Here is a 2,646-nt window from a genome sequence, read left to right on the forward strand (position 1 = left end):
AACAACTTAGTCCTGCTAAGCTGTTTTAGATAACTTAATCAACCGTACGAGTTGTTCTTCGTAACAAGATAGGGAGTTGTGTTTTAATGTATAATTAATGTAATAAGTGACTTTTATTAGTGTCTGTACGAATCCAAAATCTAAAGATAATACATGTTTTATAACTTATAGTGGTTTTCTTTATTGCATAACTGGTGCGAAAGTGAGAATTTAATAAGTTTATAAAATCTAGTGTTATAAACTGGCGCCCAACGTGGGGCAGAGCTAAAAAAGACACTGTTATTGAAAAAGACATTAATCCGAACACAATGGAATTCTCAGTTACTGAAGAAATGCTATCACGCGTTTTAAATTGTGCGACGGCTAGAAACGTTCCGCCGGGTAGTTTTTCAAAGTGCGATTACAAATTCGACGGATCTCGCGATGCGCATAAGGCTCAGGAATTCGTAGAAAAAATTGTTATCTACAAGAAATATGAACAAATCCCTGATGAAAGAGCCATCCGCGAGATGCCTTTACTATTGACAGGTGAGGCAACAGTATGGTGGAAGGGTGTGGAATCGGAAATCCACACCTGGACAGACGTTATCACCAACCTGCAGGAATCATTCGCACCCACACGCCCGGACTACTTAATTTTTTCGGAATTATTCGAGCGTCAGAAGGAGAAAGAGAACGTAGACAAATTCATAGCGCATAAGCGAGCTTTGTTTGCGGAATTGTCAACGAAGACAGTAGAAAGGACGCAAATTGACATGATATACGGTCTCTTAACCTTAAAATTAAGAAAGTGCGTTGATCGAAGTAGCGTCAACACATTTAACGAACTACTGACAAGGTGTCGAACGGTGCAGCAGAACATACAGGAAGCCACATCGTTGCAAGAAACTATAAAGTGTTCGCACTGCAGAAAATTCTGACACGAAAAAGAAGACTGCAGAAAACTTGTGCAACAAACCCTGCCTCAGAAAAAACCGCTAATTGAAAATCAGCTAATTTGCTATGGCTGCGGAGAGAAGGGTTTTGTGCGAAGTAAGTGTCCAAGATGCAACTCGAAACCAAAAATTGAGGATTCATCGTTAGCTTTTTTCGCGTTGGGTACAAAAACAGATGTTGCAATAAACAAATCAAGATGCACAAACTGTAGGAACCACAAAAGAAAACGGCCGGAAAGCGATGAAACCGACATTTTGTGGATGCATCATCACGCGGACATAGGATTACCTAACGCAGGTATCTGTTCACGGCCCGTAATACGAATGTCTATACAGGGATCCACTGGAGCAGGCTATATAGACACCGGAGCACGCAGAAGTTTGGCAGGCGCGAGCCTGTACGCGGTTTTGAAGGAGACTGGTCATCGCTTCGAACCTGTAATTATGCAGGTAACGCTTGCAGACGGCGTTGCAAAACGCGAACAAGTGTTAATGACATGCACGATTGTACGTGTGGAAGGTCGCGCCGTGCCGGTAGAATTCGTAATATTACCAAAAGCAAAAAATAGTCGCACGCTGCTGGGGGTCGATTTTCTTACGAAGGCTGGAATAATACTTGATATGGCAAACGGTCAATGGTATTTTAATAATGACACGAGCAGAAGTTTTAAGTTTTTAAAGGAAGACCAGGTAACCGCACAAATGAATATGGTTTCGGTCGAACCAACGCCGGAAGAAATAGACGATCGGAATAAATATGATCCGACGTTTATAGAAGAGCTCTTTAGAGATTCGCTGCCGTTAAACTGTGAATTGGAATACCCCATGTATGCTCACCTAGCAGCGATCGACATGACTATAGATTTGCGAGAGGACGAAGCGACCGCGCTGACCGAAACACAACGGGGTGCCTGGAATCAGCTGCTTGACGAGTTCGATGACCTCTTTGCCGAAAATGGAACGGCTTGTGCGTACGTACAGCATCGCATAACTGTGACGGAGGACACGCCCATTGCGTTACCACCGTATAGGATGACTCCAAGGCGAAAAGGAGGAGCTGAAGACAGGCATAGACAAGCTGATGAAACTTTGGCACACAATCTGCGGACCGACGCAAGCTCTTATGCTCTAGGGGGAGCATTACTCCAGGGGGAGGAAGAGGACGAGCGGCCCGTGGAATATGCTAGCCGACTACGAGTCAATCCGCTACGGCGTAGAGGTCGTCCAAGGAAACTAGCATGCAGGAGATGCCCGCTGTTGATTCTGGACCGTTAGCTGGCACTTAAACGATCCAGAGGGGGAGGATGTAGCGTGCATATTATTTAAATAATATTATATGATTTAGTTTAGTTTAGTTAAATGTATTGCAGCTATGCTGAGGCTTGCAGCGCTGAGTGTATCTGTTGACAGAAATTAAACACAAACACGCTCGAGTCTCTAGCGCATAGCCTAGTTATAGGAATCCTAGAGGCAAAAATTATTTTAAAGATTCCCATTAGTGCGAGGGAGATTGAATAATTTTTGCCTACGGGGAAAGAGAAAAAGTAACAGAAATGCTGTGACGAACAAATTCGATTCAATCCCCCACCGAAAATCAGGGTGGACATTTTTGTATAAAAGGCGCAGCATTCCTGTTAAAAAGTGAGTCAGTGTTTTAGTTTTGATTTTAACGCATTTAATTAAAAGATACAGAAATTTTGACCTGGGTTCG

The 2,646-nt window shown here is 43.2% G+C and overlaps 1 protein-coding gene across 1 annotated transcript; it reads left to right on the top strand.

Moving 5' to 3' along the window:
* Positions 1 to 308: 308 nt before the first annotated feature.
* LOC113380605 (activity-regulated cytoskeleton associated protein 2-like) lies at positions 309 to 920 on the top strand. Its single transcript, XM_026619781.1, has one exon. It carries the CDS (start codon positions 309 to 311, stop codon positions 918 to 920), a length of 612 nt encoding a protein of 203 aa, XP_026475566.1.
* The last annotated feature ends 1,726 nt before the right edge of the window (positions 921 to 2,646 follow it).

Source organism: Ctenocephalides felis, unplaced genomic scaffold, assembly GCF_003426905.1.
Source record: "Ctenocephalides felis isolate EL2017-DRISC unplaced genomic scaffold, ASM342690v1 CF-g0.4_SCAFFOLD_02243, whole genome shotgun sequence".
Lineage (NCBI taxonomy): Eukaryota > Metazoa > Arthropoda > Insecta > Siphonaptera > Pulicidae > Ctenocephalides > Ctenocephalides felis.

What these genes read in the sequence shown, in the direction of transcription:
- LOC113380605 (XM_026619781.1), top strand. Translation starts at nt 309, where the DNA reads ATGGAATTCTCAGTTACTGAAGAAATGCTATCACGCGTTTTAAATTGT.